The sequence below is a fragment of the Rhamphochromis sp. 'chilingali' genome (assembly GCF_963969265.1).
Source record: "Rhamphochromis sp. 'chilingali' genome assembly, chromosome: 3".
Taxonomy (NCBI): domain Eukaryota; kingdom Metazoa; phylum Chordata; class Actinopteri; order Cichliformes; family Cichlidae; genus Rhamphochromis; species Rhamphochromis sp. 'chilingali'.
The window spans coordinates 24,643,967-24,668,446 of NC_137931.1; the positions used below are offsets into that span (position 1 = coordinate 24,643,967).

General features: G+C 42.4%; 1 protein-coding gene across 6 annotated transcripts in view; it reads left to right on the forward strand.

Annotated features, from left to right (window-relative positions):
• Positions 1–2,816: 2,816 nt before the first annotated feature.
• tns1a (tensin 1a) overlaps positions 2,817–24,480 on the forward strand; it is a 131,323-nt gene continuing 109,659 nt past the window's right edge. For 2 of the 6 annotated variants that reach the window (XM_080877072.1, XM_080877073.1), the window contains exon 1: positions 2,817–2,934. In XM_080877072.1, coding sequence (XP_080733198.1) covers positions 2,839–2,934 — 96 coding nt within the window. In that variant the 5' untranslated portion in view covers positions 2,817–2,838. Of the gene's footprint in view, positions 2,935–9,479; positions 9,779–24,480 lie in introns of those variants that run through there. The other 4 variants (XM_080877069.1, XM_080877070.1, XR_013970968.1 and 1 more) reach the window with 3 other exon arrangements.

Consider the following 24,480-nt stretch of genomic DNA (forward strand, 5'->3'; position numbering starts at 1 on the left):
GGAGACCAGATGAAAGTAAAATACAAGGAATCAGATGTATAGTATTCTAAAATCAGGTCACAAATGTAACAAGAACAAATTAACGACAGAGTCAGGCAGTTAAACAGAAACAAGAAGCCATAAGAAAGAGTTGTGAGTGGCTCAGGAGGTAGAGTGGTTCATCTACCAACTGGAAGGTTGGTAGGATGATTCCTTGGGTTTCTCTAGTTTCTGGTGGTAGTAGGAAGTCCTTTGGGTGCTTAGTGAGAGAAGAAAAGAATATACCCCTTACACCCACGACATGCTGACAAAATTACAGAATGAAAGAAAACCTCAACTGCAGACTAAGAAGTCTTAACAGAAAATTCAAAACAACCCAACCAGACCCACAGACCAGGACAGGACAGTTTAATATGAACTTCTTGAATTTGTGATTATACGAATCTGTGCTTTTTTTCCACTTTATCGTGGTTGAATGCTACATTATAGCATGTATTTGCAGACTTGACTCCATTCAATTTTAAACTGATAGCAGACTGACATTGTCTTATTGCCATTTTATTGCCATCTTGATGCACCAAAGTTGCTTTGAAGACAGCGACTGACTGCTAGTGGGGGCAGACCTGGTCTGCATCTTCGAAGCATCCATTTCAAAGACAACAAGATAGTGAGTTCATTGCATGGGGTCACAGTGATTTTGGTCCTGCTGCAGTGTGCAAACACTGTTTTCCATGGTGTTACTGTAACATCTGGGAAATATTGCCTTGCTCAAAAGCATCACTTCTTTTGACAGGATATTAATACATTTTATTAACTGTCATGTAGCTTTCTTTATTCAGTAATGCTGAGCATAAAGGCTTACTCTTTTAGATGCACTTCATAGCAAGACCCGACTCAAGATCGATTTCAATCAGTCAACTTTTATACTTATCTTTTATCGCCTGCACATTTGGATATCGCCAAGCAACTATTATTGCTATCCCCCCCCCTCCCCCTTCAAACATCCAAACATCTATAACCCACCCCTCAGTTTCAGCTAGCTTTGGTTGACAGAACAGCATCCTCTCTACACTTTATCTCCCTCGCTCATTGCTTTGATGTGTTGTGATTGCGTTTGTGTGGCAGTGGTGTGCTGGGTGGGAGGGGTCGGGGATTGGATGGGTTGTGGGGTTTGGGGGGGGGCAGCGTTCTGCAGTGAGAATGTGCTCCCACTGAAGCGTAGAGAGACTGCAGCAGAGTGAACGAGCCTGTGCACCACCTGCAGTCGTGTGTGTGTGTGTGTGTGTGTGTGTGTGTGTGTGTGTGTGTGTGTGTGTGTGTGTGTGTGTGTGTGTGTGTGTGTGTGTGTGTGTGTACATATGAGAAAAGGGGGAGAGAAAAGGGAAATAATCACCCAAGACACAATGATTCAACACCCTTCTCCTCTCCTGTTCTCTCATCCTCCATCCTTTCTTCCTCCTCTCCTCCCTCCTTTGCTCCGTTCGACCCAGTTCTGCACACACACATGCACACACACACAAAACAATCATCACCCTGTGCCTGCTTTGTATCAGCCTTGCACCGTGACGGCTGCCGCGTGTCCCTTCATGTGTGTGTGTTTGTATATGCTGCGCACTCTCTGCTTTCCCTTTTTTTTATGTCATTCTCTTCCTTCCCCCGATGCCTCCCGTCCATCCATTTTGACTCCTCTGTTCACTCTCACGGTCCTTCCTGTCACTCCTCCACCTCTCGTAGCTATCACTAGTTGATGCGCACTTTCGTTCATACACGTGCACATTACCGCCTTCTCGGTCTCCTCACTGACTCTGGCGTCACCCCTGGAATATAAACACTGAATGAACACACTCAACAGAAAGCCTCTGTCTTATCGTTTTTTTTCCCTTTTTCTTCCCAGTCGTTTCTCCCTTTCTTCCTCCCCTCCTCACCTCCACCTCCTCCTCTTCCTCTTCACTCTTTTGCTCCCCTCCTCCCACTCTGACTGAGTAAGTGCTGCAGCATCGATGTATGTGTGAGAGAGCAGCACAGACCGAGAGAGGTGGACAAGTGTGTGTAAGCGGTGTGTGAGTGCGAACCACCGGGGGATCCTGAGCCTGGAGGGGAGCCTTGTAATGAGAGAGGGGGGCTCTTCTGCCCGTGGATGTATGCACCACCAGGACAGTGTTATTCGCAGGCGAGCGTATGTGTGTGCGTGTGAGAGACAAGTGAGTGTGGGCATGCCAGCAGCAGCGGCAGTGCGCGTGTATGTGTAACAGTGTCGTCGATCAGCGTCGGGCTCTTCGCGTTTTGCAGCCGGCGGTGCTCATCACACTTTGAGGACTGACTCATCTAGACCCGGCTTTGGAAAGCAGGAGAACAGAGGAGGAGTGAGAGTGGAGGTAGTCGTGGGAAAGACGGATGGATGGGAAGACAGGGACTCAGTTTTAGGCTTTTGAATGCTGTGGATCCCTCTAGACCATCTGAGGGTCTAGTCATTTTTGGGACGCCAGTAGCCCCAGTTATCTACCCCACCACCGCTGCCGCCACCACCACTTCCCTTTCAAATTGGAATTGCAGACACACAGCCAGACAGGTTTCCCGAAAACTGCCAAAGACCACCACAGAAGGAAAACGAAATCTCCCCCACCCCTAAACTACATCTGACTTGAAGGAACATTTTCACTTCGCACCTGCTCAACGGACTAGGACGAGAAGGTTTCGTGACTCTTTGTGATCTTTTTCCTCCTTGATATCATTGTTCTTTTTTTTGTGGGAGGTGGGCATAGTTGGGGGTTACAAGATCCTATTCCAGAGCTCTGAGGGGTGGGGGGTGGGGGGCTAGAGCGATAAGAGGCTGGCAGACAAGACGGGACAGACGCAGGCATGGCTCGCCTCAACTGGTGCCTGGCTGCCGTCATCAGCTGGGGCAAGTTCCTCTTCGCCTGCTTCTTTCCTCTGCGGGGGGCCAAACGAAACAAGGTAAGGCTTCATACAGTGAGAGAGAGAGAGAGAGAGAGAGAGAGAGAGAAGGATGCTGGGAATGGGAGACTGAGGAGGAATTCAGTGGACTTAGAGGACAAATTCTGCACATGTAGTCTTTTGTGGCTTGCTTCGACCTTTCTTCTGCAAAGATTGGCAACAAGAGTGTGTCTGAAATCCTCACGCTGCATGAAATATTCACAAGAACAGGCCTTCCTAAGAATCGCCACGCTCAGCTGTAGCATGCACACAGCTGGCTTTGGTTAAACCATCAAATGACGTAGCTGTGAAAATGAGCTTTTGATGACCGATCGTGGACCGCGGGCCTTGGAAGACCGGTTGGTGTGCCTCTCTCTAAGTGCTGTTTCAAGGTCAGTGTTACATCTCCAAGAGATCTCCAGGCAGGTGCTCCAGATAATAATGGTGGCGACAGAGATGGAATCACAGGCATCAGGTTGTGAATTTGCCTCTAGAACCAAGCACTTGGACCTCAGGGTTGATACGGGTCACCTTGCTTTTACAGCAGCAGAATGGTAATGCACCATTATTCAGTGGGGGTGAAAAAGCTCCTGATACACCCCCCACCCCCAATTCATCTAATGCTATTGCTTGCCATCCTGGAAAGGAGGTTGTACGCTTTCATCCATACGACATATTCCGATGGTCATGTGGAAGTTGGTGAATGAGATTGACCAAATGCACACTCAGTTTTATAAGCTGTAACTTCCTTTAGGACATAATCAATCATGTGTAACAACTCTCACATGTTTAAATAGCACTGTTTCCTCATGTCCACAGCCGCACACATGCGAAGACACCACACAAAATGCTTGGGGTGATCTTTTTTTTAAGGTCATTTTCTTTCCCTGATACTTTTTTAAACTGCATAGCAGTTGTCCTAAGGCTAGAAACAAATCAGCGTAACACACCGCATCCTCAGCAGTAAAATTATATGTCTCCTAGCCAGAATGTTCCCATAAGGAGAAGACACCTTTTGGAATTTTCACATGCCCTCGCATCCTTCGTTTCAGTCATCGTCTTTGGCCGAACGTGCACTGTGAAAGCGTTTGATCACAGACACACATCTCAGTCAGAGGGTTTTGCAGCTCGAGCGCTGCAGTGCTGCGCTCCTGTGAGAACATTTAGAGCAGCAGTGGCGTTCCACAGTCTGTTGACGGTGGGGTTTTTTGGTCCTGGTGACACCGTAGATTGCTGCAGCCTCCCATCTCTTCAAGCCCCAACACGTTCCCACCAGCGCCAATACCAGAAACAACCCCCCACCCCCACACCTCACTGCCGCAGCTCCTTATCTCTACACCCGCGCTTACTCCCCCCCACCAACCCCACCACCACCACCGTCGCACTCTCTTGTATGTGTGCGTAAATGTGTGTGAAGCTTGCTAGCGCTTCTACAATGAATCCCCCAATTCATGAGGTTTATTCAGACGCAGTTTTTGCTCAGTCCTGGCAGCACCAGCTGTGTCTTCATTGTAGAGTAAAAAACTGAATGTCTCTCAATCTCAGATCCACTCCATAAATACAATCTATAAATCGGTGAATGAAGATTTTTTTTTTTTTTTGAATGACCCTAGCTTTTATTGGATGCAGTTCTTGTATCCGTACTGCAACAGGGGATAAATGCTTGTCATCAGGGATATGATTATGGATTCACTTTACATAATTAAACTATGTCATTCAAATCGTTTCAAGTAATTGAGCAATTAAGCAGAACTGTCTTCTGGACTCTGTAGCAGCGTCCTCTGTATAGACTTATTTCTAGAAACTTCTATCATTAATTGAAAAAGATGGGGAAGGTAGTTTTCACTTATTTTAAGAAAACAGGCTCCACAGCAACCAAATAAAGAAACAATTGAAGATATTGGGCTTTTTTGCATCCCTCATTGGTGAGCAGGTGTGACACAAGGAAGATGTAAGGAAGGTTTAAAGTCTCTGGGGTGGATTTGAATCATTCCTGCTGCAGCAGATATTTTGGGTGCATTTACAGTGTGAGCATGTACTACCTCTTCCTGCCCACCAACTAAGGACCATTATCTTAAAAAAATATGATTACATAATCAATGCATAAAAAATTACATAAATATTGTAGAACAAATCAGTGGCAACAGATATGAATTTAAGTCAGATATGACATGAAAGAAGGAGTTGGGTTGCAGAGTGGCTGGCAGAATCACAGCAACTGTGAGCAGGTGAAGCAGTGTGCCCTATGCCCCACTGGCAATAAGACAGCCAGTTGGGCATGTAGGAGGCTATAACCTAGGCTCACCTTGACATCTTGACAGGGCGTAACTTTGTTCAACATGTTTTACCTGGGAACACCTCCACCTTATCTGAACCTGTAGGCCATCTTGGACTTTTCTGAGCTGTGTTTGCATGTTCTCCTTCTTCCAGCTTGTGTTTCACACAGGTAATTTAGTCCAAGTGTGCTAAATTGGCTGTAGATGTGGATTCGGATTAGTCTTTCTTTTTTTGGTGACCTGTTCATCCAGTGTGAACTGGGCTAGGATCAAACCCCCTGCATCCCTGGTTGGATAAGCGGGTGGAAATCATATCACCAGTCTCTTAGCTATGTGTCCATTAGAGCTACAGTTTAACACCTTTACCAACTTTAGCACATAGAGCTTCTGTGATAGAGGTTTGTATTATGCCAGTGTTGTCTCATCTTCTGCAGTCAGCATTCACATTCAGTGAGTTGTTACTTCTGCTGCTGCCGCTCTGCCACTCCAGCTGCAGCACTAGAGCTGGTCATGTGACTGACTGGGAGGTGAAAGTGGAGAGGTATGGCTATGTGCGCCTTACCCCCGAGGGCTGATGTGAGGTTTTCAGTTTCCATGGTAACCCGGCTCACACGGTCGCCGTGGATTGGGGCTGGGTTACTACAGGAGATGCAGCTGGGGATACTGCGGGTTTGTGCGTTTGTGACTGTGAACGTACGATGAAAGAAAGACTCGGGAGAGTGAGGGAAGCTGTGCTGGTCGTATGTGTTACTATGTTTTGTGTTACGCAGCTCCCTCTCATTCACACATATATCCCTTTCTTTCTTTTTTCATTGACTAAACGATGTCTCACTTTCCTAATACCCCATCGTCTTTTCCTCTCTTCCTCCTTTTATTTTCTTTCTTTATGTCCTTCTCCAGTCTCCCATCTCCTTCCTCCTATTTCATCTAGCTATCTTTCTTTTTGCTGCCTCTTCCTTTCCTTCCGTATTCTAAGATTCATCCTTGCATTTTCCTTCCTGTTGATTCTTCTGTCATCTCCTTTTGTCCTCGTCTTCTCCGTCTTTTATTCTCGCCTCTGTTTACGCCTGTGTCCACTTGTATTTATCTCCTCCACCTTCTCCCCCTCCTGTCCTGTATATTTTATTTACTTCCCTTCGAATATGTTTAACTCAAGTCAGCCTGAGCTGTAAATTCACATCAGTCTGTCAGCTCTCTGGGCTCTGCCTCAGTAGGATATGCACAAAAACCTAATTCATTGCTTGTTGCATTTACCACATGCTCCTAAGTTCCACAGCAAACAAACAAAAAAAATGTTGGCCAGCCTTGGTGAACAGCGCACAGGTACCGCACCCAGGGAATTGCAGGCTTTTGCCCTGAATGGCTCTCTGTATTCTGGGGCATTCAACGTGATGGATGCTTTGTTATTCTAGCATTAAAGCTTTAATGTGATGGATTCTCCAGCGACAGAAGAAGAGACTCCAGAGGAGTGTGGAATTCATATCTTTGACTTTTTTCTCTCTCTCTTCTCTCCTTTCCCTTTTGAATTTTTTTTTTGTCATCCGTTTGTTTACATTAGTGGAGCTAGTGATCAAATGTCACCATCATCAGTGAAAATACACATAAATCGGAGTTCCTACAACCTTTAAAAAGGTACAGTGGTACACTAATGCCTTTAGTGTAGTTTTTTAAAGGGAATTTTACTGTCCCATGGCCTAAATCTGCTTTTCCATGGGTGCAATTCAGTGGGAAACAATTTGTGTGTGCGCATGCTTGTGTGCTGCCTGCCCGTCTGCCTGTTTCAAAGAGCTCCGGCATGTTGCAGTGGGAATAAGGGAATAAGAACCTGACCTAACTGTGCAAAAATGTTGTACTGAGAAAATCCAGCACTCCCAGTAGCGGAGCCAAAATCAATGTGCTTCGCAGGTAGTAAAGTATCACTTAAATGGCTACTCTGGCTCCATCAGAGGAGAAAGGAACAACATGAGATGCATGTGTGAGCCCCAAAATTTAAGAAATGCTTTCTGGTGCTCTTATGAGTGTGTCTCAAGGTTGGTTGAAGGCCACTAGAGGCTGCTAGCAACCCAGTTTAGACCAGTCAGCTGGAGGGAAGTGGAAGTTGTCTTGTATCAAACGCAGACACTGAAATCAATTTTTAAAAAAGGAGTTCAGGACAGCCATAGAACACCCTGCAGTATTTCCCCCATGTGTCCTGTTTGCTGACATTATGTTAATAAAATACTTGCAAAGGCAGACCCACACATAAACCCACACACACACGGATTATGTGTCAGGTTAGCCTATGGATTGAGGTAACTGTTACAGTGTAAGTGATGGAGAGCAGCAGGGATCAATAGAGGGTGTTTTCTCAAAATGAATTGGCTCTTAGCCCTTTATGGATCTGACTGTGGAGTGATGTAATGCACCTCCACTGCTGATTTAATGTGGATCCAGTGCTGCGGTTTGCATACACATACATGTAGCAACCCCCTTGTCATGCGCTGTGCAATGTTTACATTCATGCAGATAGAAATGTGTGGCATAAGTGGGGGCGGTTGTAATGGGAAGATGGAAAGCCTGCACAATTTGTTAGATATGTAGTATTTAAACAACCAAAGTACTTCCACCAAAATTTGCTATTCAAATTTTGTGTTTATGGGGGGCAGCCAATCCGAGTAAAGTGGTGCTCAAAGGCGGGGTAAATGAAGCAACAAACATTAGTTTCAGATAGAAATTCATTGAGGGACCAGGGCCTAGCATGTTCGAAAAGTTTTCATAGGATGTACACTTCCACTGTAAGAAAATGGAGCTAATTCCCTATAACAAGCAAATTGTCACAACAACAATGACGATATGTATATATATATATTTGTATGAGCAAGTATGTGCTCGAAACTCTGTATGGATACTTGGGGCTAAATGCCAAGGTCACAGTCATGTAAAGCACACCACCACTGGACCCTAGAGCAGCGGAGACTTGTTCTCTGGAGTGACAAATCACACTTCTCTATCTACAGGAGTCTGGGTTTGGCAGTTGCCAGGACAACGGTAGTTGTCAGACGAACTCTTAATGCTTTAGCATGCCAAGATTTTTTGGACACTTTCATGCTTCTAACTTTGTGGAAACAGTTTGGGGATTGTCCCTTCCTTGACTGGCCTGAACAAAGTTCTGACCTCAACACGACAGAACACCTTTGGGATGAATTAGAGCGGAGACTGTAGGCCAAGCCTTCTCGTCCAACATCAGTGCTTGACCACCCAAAAGCACTTCTGGAAGAATGGGCAGAAATCCCCATAAACACTCCTAAACCTGCGGAAAGCCTTCCCCAAAGAGTTGAACCTGTTATGGCTGCAAAGGGTGATCTGACTTCATGGGATGTCACTCAAGTTTATATGTGTGTGAAGGCAAACTAGTGAATACTTTTGGTATGCTACACCAGGTCAACTAGACTGGCAATTTTAGGACCTTATTACAAGGATATATTAAATTATATATATTTAAGAAAAATCACTGCATTGAAAAGTCTCTTTTAAATACGGTACTATTAAACACTTTTATTGGAATACATGTTAAAAATAGACAAGAACAGACAAGACGAGAAGGGTCTTAAGGGGAAGTGAATTTCTGGTGTCATACTAGTTTGGGCATCGCTCCCTTAGCTGCATTAATTATGACCATTTGTGGGTTTTTTTTCAATGTTTCTTCCATAACTGAACCCAGCTTTGTGGGGAAAATTGCTAGCCTAGCACTTTTGGGGCATCGGAACGAGGCTTAATACTAATTTTGCCACATGTTAACTATTGGGAGCATATGTGCACCTCGGCTCCTGAAGGACGTACGCATGAGGTTGCATGTGCAGCGACAGAAGCGGGTACCTGCTTTTTTTTTTTTTTCCATGTAAGCTGTTTGCCTGGCCTCCCTCAGCTGTGTCATGACAGCCGGTGAGTCCTGCAGTTATTTTGGAGTAGAGAGCGAGAGGATCTGGAAACAGGAAAGGGGGTTGCCGATGAAAAATTGAAGTGACATTAGCGCAGACATGAGCGAGCATGCTTGCAGAAGAAGAGAGGTGGAGGGGGAAGAGAGGTGAGGTATGCCATGTAAGGAAGCTGAAGGAGGGTGGAGGGTGGTCAATGAATAGAGTGTATATGTGTGTGGAGAGGAGGGAAAGGAGGGGTTAACAAGGATCATTTGAGGAGAAGGGAGTTTTGGAAGGGAGAGGGAAAAAAATGAAGACTCACCTCCCCCTTTGCTCCACGGAATAACGTTACCACACTTCAAGAAGGCAGGAGTGAGTGAGAAGGAGCAGGGATAGAAGCAAGAGAGGGAGGGAGCTCACATGAGAGAGACAGACTTAAGGCCATCAGAGTGAGAAAAACGAGAGCAGGGTTTGCTTCCCCGCCCTCGGTGCACCTCGCACTTCTGGCATGGATTTATGCGGCCTGTGTGGAACTGCCGGGAATTTCTGGGAATACTGTGGATTTCAGCTGTGAGGCTGGGGAGCCCCCTCGAGTGGCATCTTTTTCGCAGGATGCCCTCCGTGTCTCTGCCGATGCCCTCTGCTCTGGCAGGGAGGGCCAGGACCTGGGTTTGTCTCTCCTGCATGTTTTGGGTAAGAGATTGGAGAAGGGCATGCGTGCAGGTCTCAGGCGTCAATCTTTTTGTAAGCAACAAAAGAGATGTGATATTTGGCAGAGGTGGTTCCAAACGTGAAGTTTTACTTATCTTTTTTTTTTTTAACATGCTCTGTGACCTTTCTAGATGTTGTCATGTGGGTGGTTGTGTTTACATGTGGTGGGTGAAGGTGTGGACAGTTCAGCTCAGCTGCTTCCTCTGTTTTATGTGTTTAACATAGCTGGAAGTTGGAAGGTGACTGCTCCAAAATTTAAAGGTCTAATGGCCCTTTAATCCACCCTGAATGTTAGATCCCTCCTCTAGCGTCTTTTATATTTTTTGGTTACTAAAGGTCAAGCTCATCCCATCGGATAGCTGCACGGCAGTCAAACCCACAGCAGTCCGCTTTATGCTGTGATGCATTCAGGGATAATCTAGTTGACTGCTCAGTGGCGACTTACATCGCCATGTTCTTGCGCCGAGTCCACGCGGCCTCGGCATTAGAGCTATTTCTGGGTTCTCCTGTATAATTTAATCTGCTGCTGCTCACTTCTTCTCCTATCATGGACTGACTGAGTGTGTCAGGAACCAGGGGCAGAAACCAAAATACCAACAAAACAGAAAAGAAATTAAGCAAAAGTTGGGCAGGCCAATCCCTGATGTGGGGAAACATTAGAAACAAGAATTTCTCTCTTGCATAGTTGCATAAAATCAGATTAGATTCAAACAGTTCTTCCTAAACATGTGAAATGTGGCGTTTTTGAAATGACAGCTTTTCCATGTTGATATATTGACACATCAGATGCTTAAGCTTTTTACAAACCTAGCTGCAGCACCACCTTTATTGGAGAAGGAGATGAATTTCTTGCTTTTTGGGGGTGTTTGTGTAATGTATACACACTGCTCAATGATTGCACCCAAGTGTTAAATGAGGCATCTGCCCTACTTTTCTGTAGCTTGCAGCAGAGCAGAGAGCCATTTAGATGCAAGGGGAAAGAGGCAGAGCGGAGGAAAAGCTCCCACACACTCAAAGTGAGGCATTGAGTTGTCCAGATGCAAAGCTTCCAATTCCAATATTATCACATCCACAAAAGAAGACGAGGGCTGAAAAGGGAAGGAGAAGGAAACGGAGATGAATGTCGTGAGGCGTGACGTTAGCAGAGGGAGGAAAGAGGAGTAACGAGCAGAAGCTGAGTGACGTGCAAGAAGCAGGTTCTAAGAAAGCTCCTCAAATACACGCTATTAATAATTTATCAGCCCCACGCACACAGGGAGAATATTAGATTTGACATCCTGACAGAAACAGCCACAAATGCGGGCTAGTTCCTATAGGACTGGCCAAACACTTCTGTGAGCTCATTACTGCTCCACAATATGCTAAGGAACCCTGCTAAGAATAACAACAACTGTTATTTGACACAGCAGCCGGCGGTATATTTTTCAACAAATTTGCAGAAGAATTTCCTGCCCGTGTTTATCAGAGTGCAACCAGGGTGCCCCAGGGTTTATGGACAAGCTACTTTGCACTGTTGCACATTGGACTGTAGACCGCCACTCTCTGCTTCATCCTTTGTCTTTGCTAACACTTACAGTGTCTTTACTAAGCAACATCTTGGTATTGCTTTTTCATAGTGTAGTCACTTTGGAGCCAAAGACCAGTGGTTCCAAACCTTTTCATACAATACACCCAATCAGAAAGACTAAAAAACCCTTTCTTAATAACATCTTACTTACTTTTACCTGGAGCTGAACAACTTTCAACTTATTATGTATGAATTATACTCACTTATCAACTAAAAGCTTACCTTTTCATCCACTCACCCACTACTTGTAACTACTGTAACATTTAACAGCGATTAATGTCATTACACCTAGTGGCCCATTTGAGCCATTATGTTTGTTCTTGCTAAACTGGAAGTAGCTACGGTGCTGTCATCCATTGCTTTGTGAAGTCCTGTTTTGAAGATGACCATTTTGACTGTAGCCATCTTGGTGTGTTGATGAAAGACGTAATGAGAGGGATGAAGCTGACAGTATAACTGCCTCCTTGGTGAAAGACAAAATTACCAAACAATGACATGATGAATAATTCAGTAGCACTCTAAATTAGTGACTGAGCTCATAAATACATGTAAGGAAAGTAATTAGAGAGATCAAGTTTATTAAGGACTTTCGTGTCATAGACTTTCATAGAGGTTTTTCATGTGAAGTCAACTGCACATTGCTCAAGAGTTGCCCTCCAACCTAATGTGATACAACCACCAGTTGTGAAGCAAAGACGACTATTCCCAGACTGGTTGGTGAGAGTTCCTGAAGGTTCCTACCTGTTGCCAAGTGAAATCAGTCTCACATAGGGTGGTGCACCTAAAGCCTCCTCCTATGTCACAAATCAGAATTGAACAATGTTCATCGTCAAAGTAAAATCTGTTCCTCACTGGTATAGCTAGGGATGGGTATTGATAAGATTTTCATGATTCCGATTCCATTTTCGATTCTGTTTGACGATTCGATTCTTTATCGATTCTTTATCGATTCTTTTTAAAAAAAAAAGGAGAACACTAAGGTCGATTAGCTTAGAACTTTGATCTTCTCTTTGAACAAGATAGAAATTTAGGAGTAACATGGCCTTACAAACCCAACAGTGAGATCTTAAGAGATCCACAGCCTATGGCTCTTCAATGGGGTGTCACAGGGTCCCTGGGGAAAAAAATTGTAAATGTAAAATAATAAAATAAATATTCTTCTGTAGCAATAACAAAGTATAACACACAAGAATATCCAGTAATGTCCCTGCCTACAATTAAACACATTCACTTACCAAAAATCGAGGGCATCTGCTGTGGCAAATGGGTGCAAACCTTTTACCACAACCTTAGTCACTGCTCGGTGACATTCGTCTATCCTGGCCTGAAAGGAGACGCTACCGGTAGACTGCAGTGAGAACTGGCAGCATCTGAGCCAGCCAGACTCTGTCTGTCTCTCTCATCATGGTCACCTAAATGCACAGTAATGGCAGGTTTTGTAATAAGGCAGATCGCGCTAACATAATATGCACTGTTAGTTAATGCACTGCCGCATTAACGGGAGAGGACGTGCAAACGTTACCGCTGCTGCTGGGTTGAGATTCACGAGTGGAACTAAAAACACGACATTAGTTTAAGGTCATCGTGTGTTTTGTGAGCAAATGCTTTTGCATATTCGTAGTGTTTCCTCCCTTAAATGAAATATCTACTTTGCAAGTATTGCAAGTTGCCGTTCTCGTAAAGTATAACCAAACTTTTGAGCGTTTGAGCCGCTTAGGCACCGTGTTTCCTGCCAGGTAAATGACGCTCCGCAACGTGGTGACGTCATTCGGGGCGACTAGAATCGATAAGGGAATCGTTTGCAAAAATGGCAAACAATTCCAAGGAATTGAAACAATGGGAACCGGTTCTCAACAAGAACCGGGTTTCGATACCCATCCCTAGGTATAGCTGACATGTTTTGAAAGCCACAACTTTTACTTTGAAGACTAATGATGGTCCCTGTTTCTGGTTTGTGTCACATTTTTCAAAGTTTCACTACTATGGACAACCACAGCAATCTACTAGCCAACAAAGAAATCACGTAGAGATATTTGCCAACCAGTCAGGGAATACACATTTTTCCAAAGCAATGAGTGGTTGTCAGGGAGTAACAAAGTGGTCTGTAGGCCTGTGGGCCTTATTCACTTTACCCTGCATCGTTGCCACCATGATTGTCACGCTAGTGGTGGACAGGTTGAAGGTGGCTAGCGGTCATGCAATTAGCTGTAACTATTAACTCCCCAAAGTTTTGGGGACTGATTATGTCTCTCTGTTTGTACCTGATCGTATTTTTTGCACAGTGATGCAAATGGTAGCCACCTCCACGTGTTTTTCCGCTGCACATTCAAAGTGTAAGTTTTGCGGTCCTCTAGTGGGCCGTACAAAAATATTGAGGGTTGTAAAAAAAAAAAAATGCTTTAAAATATTTACAATACAAGCACAGTATCAGAAAGAAGATATTATTTATATATTGTGTATTGTTTTTTCTTTTTCATATTTTCATTTCTTTCTTTCGTTTTTTTGTTGACTGCTACTAAAAATTGTGATTGCAAATTTTACAGAGTACTTTGTAACACATCACATAGCAAACCTTCCATGATTTAAGCACTGCTCAATTTCATTCTGTGTTGTAGTCCAGTACATGGCAGCTGATACACTATAAGGAAAGATGTATGGTAGATCCATCATGCCTCCAGTTGTCTAACAGAGTCCTTTATTGACTGAACAGAATCCCCAGTGAGCTCTGAAAATCAATCCGGCTTTGATTGGACCGTTACTGCCTGCCACGCCTCTGTGTGTGTCACCTCTGTATTGTGTGTGTGTGTGTGTATGTGTGTGGCCTGGTTGTAATAACAGTGTGTCTACTATCCCTGCTTAGTAATTAACATGTGTTGAGTGAGGAGATTCTTGAGAGATTAATCTCTTTCAGCGTCTGTATGTGTGGTATCTAATTCCCCACAGCATAATGTTTAGCCCTTTTATATATACAAGTCCAGAAAAAAACAGGTCAAGCTTGAATAAGGTTTTTAGTCAGACACCAATCTAATAGTTTAAGATTTTTGAAAAAGAGCAACAATGCATTGTGTCTATTGTATAATAAAGACTGTTTCATTGATTATATGAGAATGAAAACTATTACAGTAAACATGAAATACTTTAATAAACCATCAAAAACCATCCTAACAATCCGCTTAATTAAACATAAGTTTGTATGCAGCCATCTCGGCTGGGGCAGCATAAGCCAGAGTTCTCCAACTGTTGATACCAAACCTGGATGGGTGGGTTGCATCAAGAAAGGCATCCAGGGAAAAAAAATCTGTCCCTAATGAAACATTCCAATCATCAAGAGAGTCCTGGATTAAGTAAAACCATCTGGCTAACAGGAAGCCAGTGAAAACTGTGCTACCTTGGCTGAAGACATTTGACCTTTGAAAGTGCTGAGGGAGAAATATGGGGAATGTCAACGGGAGCTTCAGTTTGTCTTTGTGGATCTAGAGAAAACATATTATAGGGTGGCAAAAGAGGAACTGTGGTACTGCATGAGGAAGTTGGGATTGTCAGAGAAGTAAGTGAGGGTGGTGAAGGACATGTATGAGGACAGTGAGAAAGTGGTGAGCTCTGTGGTAGGAGTAACAGATAGATTAATGGGGTTACATCAGGGATCGGCTCTGAGCCCTTATTGTTTGCAGTGATGTTGGACGGGTTGACCAATGAGGTCAGGCAGGAGTCTCGTTGGACTGTGATGTTTGCAGACGACATTGTGATCTGTAGTGAGAGTAGGAAACAGGCGGAAGAGAGCCTGGAAAGGTGGAGCTTTGCTCTGCAGAGAAGAAGAATAAAAGACAGTACAATATGTGGAAATGAGAGGGAGACAGGTCTAACAAGGAGCAGAGGTAGTTAAGGTAGATGAGTTTAATATCGATGATCAACCATTCAATGAAACAGACAGAGAGTTGAAGAAGAGAGTGAAGCAGAGATAGGGCGGACTTGCCCTCCTTGAGGAACCAAGACATGCAGAGGGTTGGTGTGGCAAAGGAAGCTCCAAGGGTTAGGATGAGATGGAGGCAGATAATCTACTCCTAAAGAGAGCAGCTAAAAGATGAAGAATTGTCCTATTTAAAGGGCTTTTCTGTGACTTCATCACCTGCTGTATTATTTGAAGTCATTTCCAAACTCCATTGCTTAAGATCAATGAAAACGTTCCACATGGTTGTGATATTTGCTGTTTTGATGTCGATACCCACCTCCAAATGACATGAAACTGCACTCAGACCTAGTTTTGGTTTAACAGTCTCCAAAGGGACCCCATGTCCTGTTCAGCTGCCACACGGGCTGACTGTCCTCAGCCAGAAATCCCTCCAACCAACTCTCATCGGAGTTTTCTCCATGCTCTCGTTTTCTAACCAGTGCATTTCCACTTGTGTGCGTCTGTGTATGTATATATGCATCGAGGCGTGCGATACTGTATCTTCAAGACTCAGACTGTCCTCAGAGAGTGTAGCTGTCACTCTGGCTAAACAATTCTCTGTGTATCTGTGACCAGGTGATTTATATCCAATGTGACTGGTTGCCTTCCTCCAGGCCCTTGGGCTATCACCAGCTAGCCCTTGACCCAGCTTCAGCACACTTCCCCTGGGTACTGTGCACTACTCTGCCCCCGCTTCTCATCCCTGAGTCTGAATGTCTGCCTGTAAAGTTTAATGGATTCTGGCTGGGATGTTGCAGATCAGTATGTGGATCATTCAAACATCAAAAAGTGTTAAAGGTTATAGGTGGCCATTTGGGAATAAAGATGTAGAAATAGATTAATTAATAAAAGTACTGTATGACAAAAAAGACAGCAAATCAAGCGTGTCTTCCATGTAGCATTTTCATGATGAGTCAGTAGTGAAAACCAGCAAATCCAATGAATTAAATATTTCATAATTAAATAAAAAGAATATCCTAATTCTTTTTTTAAAATAATTGGTTAAAGTGGTCGATATAACATTAGCTAATCATTGCTGCATCGATTGTGAACATCTGGATGGATACCAGTGTTTTCCTACAAAACTATACTAAAACTTTCTTCCTTTGTGAGGGAAACAAAGAAATCTTTAATCTAAAACTAATCTAAAAAATAAGTGACCCACCTTAAACCAGAGTCATGATAAACAATATATATGCGTTTTTTTTTCCTGAGTGGTTTCATCACGTTTACTGTCTAAGGACAGCAAGCTGTGCAGAACTGATGTAACACAGCTACCATATCCACATGGTTAAATGCTGTTTCACTCGCTGGGCCCACGTCCTCATTTGAGGTTTGACAGTGTTTTAGTAGATAAAGGTGAATGGCTTGGAGATGAATTGAGCTGCAGTTTGGGGAAGGCCTCAAAGGGGACTGGCGGCGGCTCCCAAGCCTAGCAGATCCCCGTGTACTAAATAGAAGTGAAGAAGTTAAAGAATTGAAAAGGGGAGGGAGGGTGGGCCACGTAATCTGGGGGATAATATATAGATGAGAACCGGAAGGAGTGTGTTTGGAGGCGTGGTCCTGCTTCTGAAATTCAGGTACTTTATTTCCAATTCACTTGCTAATATTCAACATCCAAAAGCAATATGTGATTAACATATATTGATTCTGTAGATGTTAAAAATAAATCAATAAAAAGTAATAATAAAGATGCAAATTCCCCATCACCCCACATTCCAACATTCTCTAAGTGAATCAAGTAATATCCCCAACACCATTACACCACCAACAACAATATGAATTGCTGATCCAAGGGATTTATCCATGCTTTCATGCTGCTAACACCAAATTCTGACACTACCAGCTGACGGTTGCAGAAATAATTGAGATTAATTAGACCAGGCGATGATTTCTCAATGTTCTGTTGTCCAATTTTGGTAAGCCAATAACTCAGATTCCTGTTCTTGGCTGACAGGAGTGGCACCCAGTGTGGTCTTCTGCTGCCTATCTGCTTCAAGGACTATTGTGTTGTGCATTCAGAGATGCTCTTCTGCATACCTATATGAGTGGATGTTTGGATAACTGTTACCTTCCTATCAGCTCGAAGCAGTCTGTGCATTCTCTCTTTTTTGAGTTGCTACTGTAGACATTGGTGTTTACGGGCAGTTGAACAGGTATACCTGATGAAGTTGGTGATGGGTATACACGACAAACAAAATCAGCAAACACTCACATTTGCTGAGATGAAAATAATATATGTATTTTTTTGATATAACTGCAACAGTCAATAGCTTAAACTGCTAAAGCTACTGCTAGTTGACTAATAAATTAATCAGACATTAATAGCATCTATAAGTAGTAGAAGTAGCAGAAAGCTGCAAATTGAAGGTATATGAAAGAGAGCATCTTCAATAACATGCACAAAGTTGTAATGGGCATTTCCACATTTACATTTCAAAGCTGCATCCTTGTTGTGTTCTTGTCCTGTACTCGCTATGATTACGTGTTTGTTTGCTTTTTAATCCCCAGAGATGGACTCAAAGAGAGGAGAGCTCATTAGCAAACATGGATTCTAAGTTCATTAGCAGCTGACTAATGATTATAAGCAGCTGAGACTTCATGATCACAGCCCAATGATCTTTGTGTCTCTCAGTCTGCCCCTTGTATTGATTGTATCGCGAGCTCGTGGAAACAGTATTCGCCCACAGGTTCACGCACAGATATACATGTTTCTAGGCTGCACACACATAAGCAGTGAGGAGAACGGAGACACACACACACACACACACACACACACACACACACACACACACACACACACACACACACACACACACACACACACACACAAGTGTTCCTCAACTTGCTGATGCTTGATGTTGGGATATACTACAATCTGGCAACTGGCCCACAGTGTCAGTGAGTCCGCTGGGGTTGTTGGCTTCAGCAGTATAAATAAAATATCTTGAACTCCTGTCTTTTGTGTGTTCTTTTACATTGATTCATATGCCCACAGTGTATAGAGGTAGACAGGAAAGGATATATTTTGTCTGGTTTTGTTCTTAAAGTGTTGTTTGAGTAAACTATGTCTGTAGATTGTAACAGTCTCTGATTATGGGCACTTCTTTCCTGGCAATCACTAATGTAGCCATAATCACAGTGAAGAAGGCCCCTTGGGGGTTATAACCAGAATAATGACTATCCTGATAAGGCATTTCACGCTCCCTTCTGTTATTTACTATAAAAGGAAATGTTCATAAATGTTGGGGCACGGCACAACATCAAACTGACAAGGATCATTTTGGGAAACCTTAGTTTTGTGCTGCCTAAAGCTGGTGAAAGAAGCAGAGCAAAGCTTCTTGAGGACTGATGATAGCCAAAGTGCTAATTTCAGCTGTTTGATATGCCATCTGTGTGTCTGAGATTGCAGTTTCAGAGAGAGTTCGAGAGCGGAGGCTGGCAGCAGGAGCAGAGTTTACAGTGAGGTGATGCAGAGTTTAAATGTGAACAAAGTCTGACGCTGACAGAAATATTCAAAAGGATTCATGGCTCACCAAAGTTGGACAAAAGGAAATTGGAAAAATCTTGCCTGGTTTGAGGAGGTTCGATTTCTGATTGATATCAGACATCAGATAGTAGGGTCTGAATTCGGAACAAACAACATGAAATCATGTTTCCATCCTGGCTTGTGTCAGCGGCTCAGCCTGGTGGTGTAATGGTGTGAGAGATATTTCCTTGGCACATTTTGGGCTCCTTAGTTCCAACTGAGCATTGTTTATGACCTTTATGGCCAGGATAATACAGTGTACCATCTTCTGATGGGTGCTTCCAACAGAATAACCATGTCTCAAAACTCAAATCATCTCAAACTGGTTACTTGAACTTGAAGATGTTTTCACTGTTCTCAAATGCCCTTCACCAGATCTCAGTCCAACAGAACACCTTTGGGACGTGGAGGAACAGGAGATTCACATCATGGATGTACAACTGCGAAATCTACAGCAACTGCATGATGCTGTCATGTGAATATGGAGCAAAATCTCTAAGGAGTGTTTCCATCCCCTTGTCAAATCTAAGCTATGAAGAATTACACTAATAATTACACAAAAGGTGCTGTTTAGCTGAGTCTTAGGAAATAGGAATTTGACTCATACTATGGCCTAAAACTCACAATATCTCACCTGGTACTCTGATGATGGTGACAACTGTTTCTTCTACCTCTTAGGAGAGTGTCACTTTTATGAAACTGCTATGATAAATTGCTGCAGGGCTCTTTAAACAAAAAACAGTGAACAACTAGTCTTTGAGATAAAATGTAGAGTCAGCGGTTTGTTCACACAGTCTCAAAAACAGCAATGTAGAAAAATGTCTGAAATGAAGACCGCAAAAGTGCAAGTGGTTTGCGTCTGTATGATTGGAAAAAAACTGACTAGTTAACATTACATAAAGATCTTAGGTTGGGTTAAAATACACAATTTTATGTTAGAAAGCCGCAAGTACTACCTGTTCTACACACAACAACACCTGAATGTATTTTACATGCAAAAACTCAAGTAATACTTTAGTACCGGTATTTGACTTGCGTAGTGTACTTAAGTACTTAAGTCACATGTTACATGCAGCAGAGTACAAGTATATTTAAAGTATGAAAGCATCAGATAAACAAACGTAAGACTCTGAATTCCGTGAAAATGATCACAAATAGCGTATAGAAGTGTTTCCTGCTCTTCACTCAGATTCTGGTAAAGACATCAGCTTCAGTAAAGAGTTATTGAACAATCCATTGCACCACCATAGCTTTCATGTGTTTAGGAAAACTTTTTTTCTACAATAAGTAATTGCTCAAACCATGTAAATGCTGTCACAGACTCTTATATACAAACATTACAAATGTCATCCTGGTTCTGTAGTTTCTTTTTATGTTTCTCCGTCTTGTTTGCTCCCGCTCTATGTCTCACAAAGGCGCCCATTGTTCCTGACCGAATTTCAATTTGGTTGAAATTGAAAGCAGGTGTGGCTCTGCTTTTTCATCTTGTGGGGGGTGCTGGGCTTTTCTATTTCTGTGGGCCTGTTCCTCATGCTCGTTTCATTGAATCATTGACTGGTTGGTAACCCCCCTCCCCCCACAGTTGTTTTTTTTTTTTTTTTTTTTTTTTTACATATTGAGTCATTTGCTCCATCTGTCCGACTCATCTATCAGCCAGGTAGTCACTCATTCGGAAAATCATGTCTCATTTCTGTCTCACATGGCATTGCTGATAAGCATTCTGCACATTTTGTTAAATATGATGCAGAAAACCCCTAACCTTCGGGTAAAAATGTCTCCAGCTAGTAACTTTAATTTCTAAATGATTGTATTTACTTCACTATTGTCTCTTGGAGATGTTTATTGCGCATAGGGGGACACTTGCTGAAAAATTAATTAGCTCCAGGATTTGTGTCAAATTACGTCATTATCCAGGATAATACTGCACATCTTTGTTCCTTCCTCCAACCATTCTTTCAATTCATGCAGAAAGACTTTCCTCTGACTGTGCTATAAGTGGAACCATATGTGGAGGTCTGCATGAATATGGGAATGAAGCTGGATGTGGGGACATTTATGTTCCTATATATATGTGTGTGTGTGAGAGAGAGAGATTCCAGATTTGAACATCCGGGATTTATGCGAAAAGGGTGCCTTCTGAGCTGCCAGATGTAGCAGCTCAAAAGGCACCTTGCATAAACAGGATGTGTCGACTACAAACACGTACCCTTACACTGAGGCTTTCTTCTCTTGACAAATATTGGTATAAATATGTGTAGGCTCTCTGTAAAGGGCTTCTTGAGTTTGGTGCCATACTTTATTCAGACAGAACTGGTGACCATAGATGGGCTATAGATGGCCATATGTTTCATTTTCTTATATCATAATAAATAATAATAAAAACATAGCCAGAAAAACAGGTTCAATATATCTTGATGTAAGAAAGATATAGTAAGATTTAAGCTACGTACCCAACAAAAATATTACCTATGCCCCAGTTGTGTTTCAGCACACGTTAGTAATTTTTTAGTAAATGTAATATGAGAGCTTCCATTTTATTAGGTTTTAAAATGTAGTCTCTTGATAATGTAAATGTAGCATATTCACAGCATTGTTTTTCTTACACTTTTACATTAATATTATATAACGAAGGAAAATTATTTCTATGCTTCTTAACAGATTTTGTAGCTACAAGCTAGCTAAATGTATCAAGGCTAAAATATAGTTTTTAGCATAAACAGCCTTAACATTTTAACTTAATATAGTATTCAAATTAACTAACCTTTAATTACGTTTTGGTTATTTAAAAAACTGTAGTGTCAGTATGGCCTATATACAAAATATGGACAAAGCCACTGTGACATTAGCAATTTGATGCATGGTCTACCTTTTTGAAGCTTTGAGTTTGGCATTTTGGCCAAACTTCGTTTTTAGTAGCAAGAAGTGAGAAAAGGCTGGAATGTTAAGTCATGAGCTAATGCTAAAGTAGCCTGTTGATCCAGGGATCCAAACTGTTCAGAAGGCTCTAAATGGTGCCAACACCTCAAATTGCTAAGCAGCCACAGATTTATGTAGCTAATGGCTGTTAACTTGTTAGCAAATGATTTATATTTTCTGCAAATGATGCAAAGCAATATTAGCAGTCAGCTGGTTTGTCTATCTGCCAATTACTTTCTTTTAGCTTTGTATTTGGCTTAGTTCATAGAAGTTTTTCTTTTTTTTTTCCTGGGCAGATGCAGTAAAGCAAAAAAAAAAGTTTTCACATAACTCAAAACAGTGCTGTAAAAAAAACTATGTACACCTATACTACCTCCATAGGAATTAAGAGAATCAGTAGTAGTCATCTGCTGGTAATCAAATGTGCTTGTTTCCTGATTATTAGCAAGTGAGATAAATATCCTGATAAATTCAGAATTTCTTGCAGCTCGCAGGTCTGGGGCAATGACACAACACAAAGGAAAGACATCAGCAATTATCTTATTATAGAGAGTCATAAGACTATTTTCAAATAATCTGCGGTCCACCATTCTGCAATGAGAAAGTGCAAAACATTCAGTAAATCTTCTAATCTGCACATCTTCCCGGAACAAATTCAAGGTGCAATCAACATGTTATATCTCAAATTCTCAAAATTAGAAAAACAACAAAAAGATATGGCTTATTTGGAAGGATTTCCTCTATTTCTCTCTAAAAGGTATTTTTTAGAATGACTTAGGTCATTGTGGTTTTGTGGTTTGTTTAGCTGCATCTAAACAAACCACAAAACCTCTAGAACAATGTCCTTTGGACAGACCAGACCAAACAAAGCATATGAACACAAACACCGCATACCGACCATCAGCACGGTGGTGGAGGGGTGATGATTTGGTCTATAGTCACTGCGTCAACTATGACCTCCTTTATATACCAACTTAAGCCTGGGCACACTGGTTCATGCGATAAGATGATCACTTCAGCAAATCTGTCACAGAATGGCTGAAAATGAAAACAGTCAAGGTGCTGCAATGTTCTAGTCAAAGTCCAGAACTCAGCCTAACTGAAATGCTGGACATTAAGTGAGCTCTGCATAAATTAATTCAAACCTCAATAAACTGAAGTAACGGTGCATAGAAGAGTGGGCTAAATTTCCTCCACAATGATCTGAGAGACTGATAATGTCATACAGAAAACAATAACTTCAGGTTATTGCTGCTAAAGGTGGTTCCTCACAATACTTTAATATACTCTTCAAGTCCTGCCACGTGTGGGTATCCATGTGAATCACTGTGAATATAAAAGCAAGATGCTTTCTCGAAATACACGAAGCAGTCATCCAAGATACAAACGATACAAATGTGTCTATCACCAACAGTCCAGCATGTGCATATATGTGGATTGATATAAATGACTTTTATGCGTGTTTTCCAGGACTAGTTCATGTTCATGTATAATTTCTGATCAGAAGGACAGAACGATGCCTTTGAGAAAGTCGTCCCCCCCTCTCCTCCTCCCACATCTTTGCTCTAAGTGGGGTCGCGGTCGAGGTGGCGTAGTGATGCTTTTCATTAGCTAAGTGCAACTGGGGGAGAAGAGCACACAGCCTTGATTTACTGGGCCTCCTGTCTATATGCCAGGACACACATACTCAGAGAAACCCCTCCTCTCCTCTTTCAGCCTGTCCACTCTGTCCCATTATTCCCTCTATTTTTTCTCCAGATCCATCCATTTCCCTTACCTTGAGCCTCTCTTTTTCTGTCTCGGTTTCTCTGTCTCTCCACATAACTTCCTTTTCCATTTTCTCTCTCAAGCCTGTCGTGGGAGTCTCCTTCTAGCACGACACAGAGGACAGCTTTCTTTCTCTTTTACATTGCTGTCCTCTGCTGTGTGCTAAAAATGTCAAAATGCATTTTTTTAGGGTCATCACAATACCACTGAAAGTAACATCAGCTTTCCATAATGCTGAAAAGAAGGCATTTTGCTTGGGTTCATGTTGTATTCATGAAAAAGCATGATTCAAGTTGGATTTTTTTTTCAACTTGAATCAACTTGAGGTCAGATCACCTCGTGGTTTGTAAAAGGATGTAGACAATGTAAATGCTCTGGTAAACCTTAATGTTTTTATATGCTGGTGCTGTCAGGTTTCAGGAGAGATTACCAACATCCTGAACGTTAATTTCTTGGCGAAACTTTAGCTTCACAGGAAGCAAGTTGTTTCATACCATATGATACAGTCTGTCATGGAAGATTAAGAAACTGATGGCATTCATTACTGAAGCAGCTTTTTGATTACATGCCTAAGTGTGAGCTTGAGATATATTTTTCATTCCTAGAAAAGAAAAAAAGAAAAAAAAGAAACTCAGAGAGTCGTTTCATTTGTAAACGCATGATCTCTTTGCTCATTACTAGCCATTTCAGCTTCTGAGGCCCTTCCCCTCTTTCTTCTCTCTTTTTAAAAAAAAAAAAAAAAAAGTTGAATCCCAGATGCTACATGGCAGAAATCCAAGTGCCATTTGCACTTCTGTTGTCTCGATATTCACAGTGGGCCCGTGCGCCAGGCTGTGCATTCATGTTTATACGTGTGTGTGTGTGTGTGTGTGTGTGTGTGTGTGTGTGTGTGTGTGTGTGTGTGTGTGTGTGTGTGTGTGTGTGTGTGTAAACTTGTGGTTGTATGTTTTTTCTCC